The 983-nt window shown below is 30.4% G+C and overlaps 1 protein-coding gene across 5 annotated transcripts in view; it reads right to left on the reverse strand.

Moving 5' to 3' along the window:
* Positions 1 to 983, reverse strand: part of LOC102680502 (lachesin-like) — a 122,807-nt gene that overhangs the window by 7,920 nt on the left and 113,904 nt on the right. For all 5 annotated transcript variants that reach the window (XM_031508173.1, XM_031508174.1, XM_031508172.1 and 2 more), the window contains 2 exons: positions 512 to 661; positions 34 to 78 (listed from right to left, as the gene is read on the reverse strand). In XM_031508173.1, coding sequence (XP_031364033.1) covers positions 34 to 78; positions 512 to 661 — 195 coding nt within the window. The remainder of the gene's footprint in view (positions 1 to 33; positions 79 to 511; positions 662 to 983) is intronic.

Consider the following 983-nt stretch of genomic DNA (forward strand, 5'->3'; position numbering starts at 1 on the left):
AGTAATTTTCGTGATAAATAAATTCGAACTTACCTTTGTATCTTGTCATAATTTCGGTAGAATTCGAGGACGTTATTGCTGAAATACACAAATCGTGTGATAATTTATTTCATTGAACGTAAAATTATAAATAAAACAATTTTGAAGTTAGAAGTTATTAAACGCTTTTATGAAAGCTTAGGAAGCTTCATCCGTGTTCTAACTTTCCAAAGATTTTAACTCCTTGTTACTACTAGTATTATGACTGGAAGTTTACACGCGCAAACACTTCACTTTAATGCAACATAGTTCTCGGAACTGTTAAACGATAAAATAAGTCATAATAGAATTATTTTACGATTAGTTTTATTTATGTACAATGCTCTATAATTTCCTTTCACGAATCTTCGAAGATTCTGATAATTCTGATAAAATTGAAAAGTAACTAAAGTTACTAGAAGAAAATTTCTGTACTACAATTTTGAATAATTGAAATTTTAATACGAACGAATTATTTAAATTATTTACTTACGATAAACTTTGATGGTGCCATCGGTGTCCCCCAATGCGTTTCTAGACACGCATTTGTACGATCCAAAATCTGACGGACCGACCGAATTTATCGTCAACTTCATTTGAACTTTGTACGCGTTGTCCACCAATGTGGGCTCGTATTTCCCCCCTGGAAATGCAAAAGTTGTTTAATCCAAGATTAAACAAAAAATTAATATTAAACAAACATTATTGAATTCTTAATCAAGCGAAGAAATCCCGGCTAATTCCCCGAAAAATGAAATTTTCTTTAATAATACATGTATCTTGTACAGCGATGCCAGATTTTTTAATAATTAAAATTTAGTGTATATCATCCATTTAAACGGAGCGAAGCTGTATTGCCGTTTCACCGTCTAACGAATATTCCATCCTCGTTTGCGCAAGTTGTTTGGATGCAATTAAAATCGCCTTTAAAAAAAAAAAAAAAAAAAAAAAAAAAAAAAAAAAAA

This window comes from Apis dorsata, unplaced genomic scaffold, assembly GCF_000469605.1.
Source record: "Apis dorsata unplaced genomic scaffold, Apis dorsata 1.3 scaffold_77, whole genome shotgun sequence".
Taxonomy (NCBI): Eukaryota; Metazoa; Arthropoda; class Insecta; order Hymenoptera; family Apidae; genus Apis; species Apis dorsata.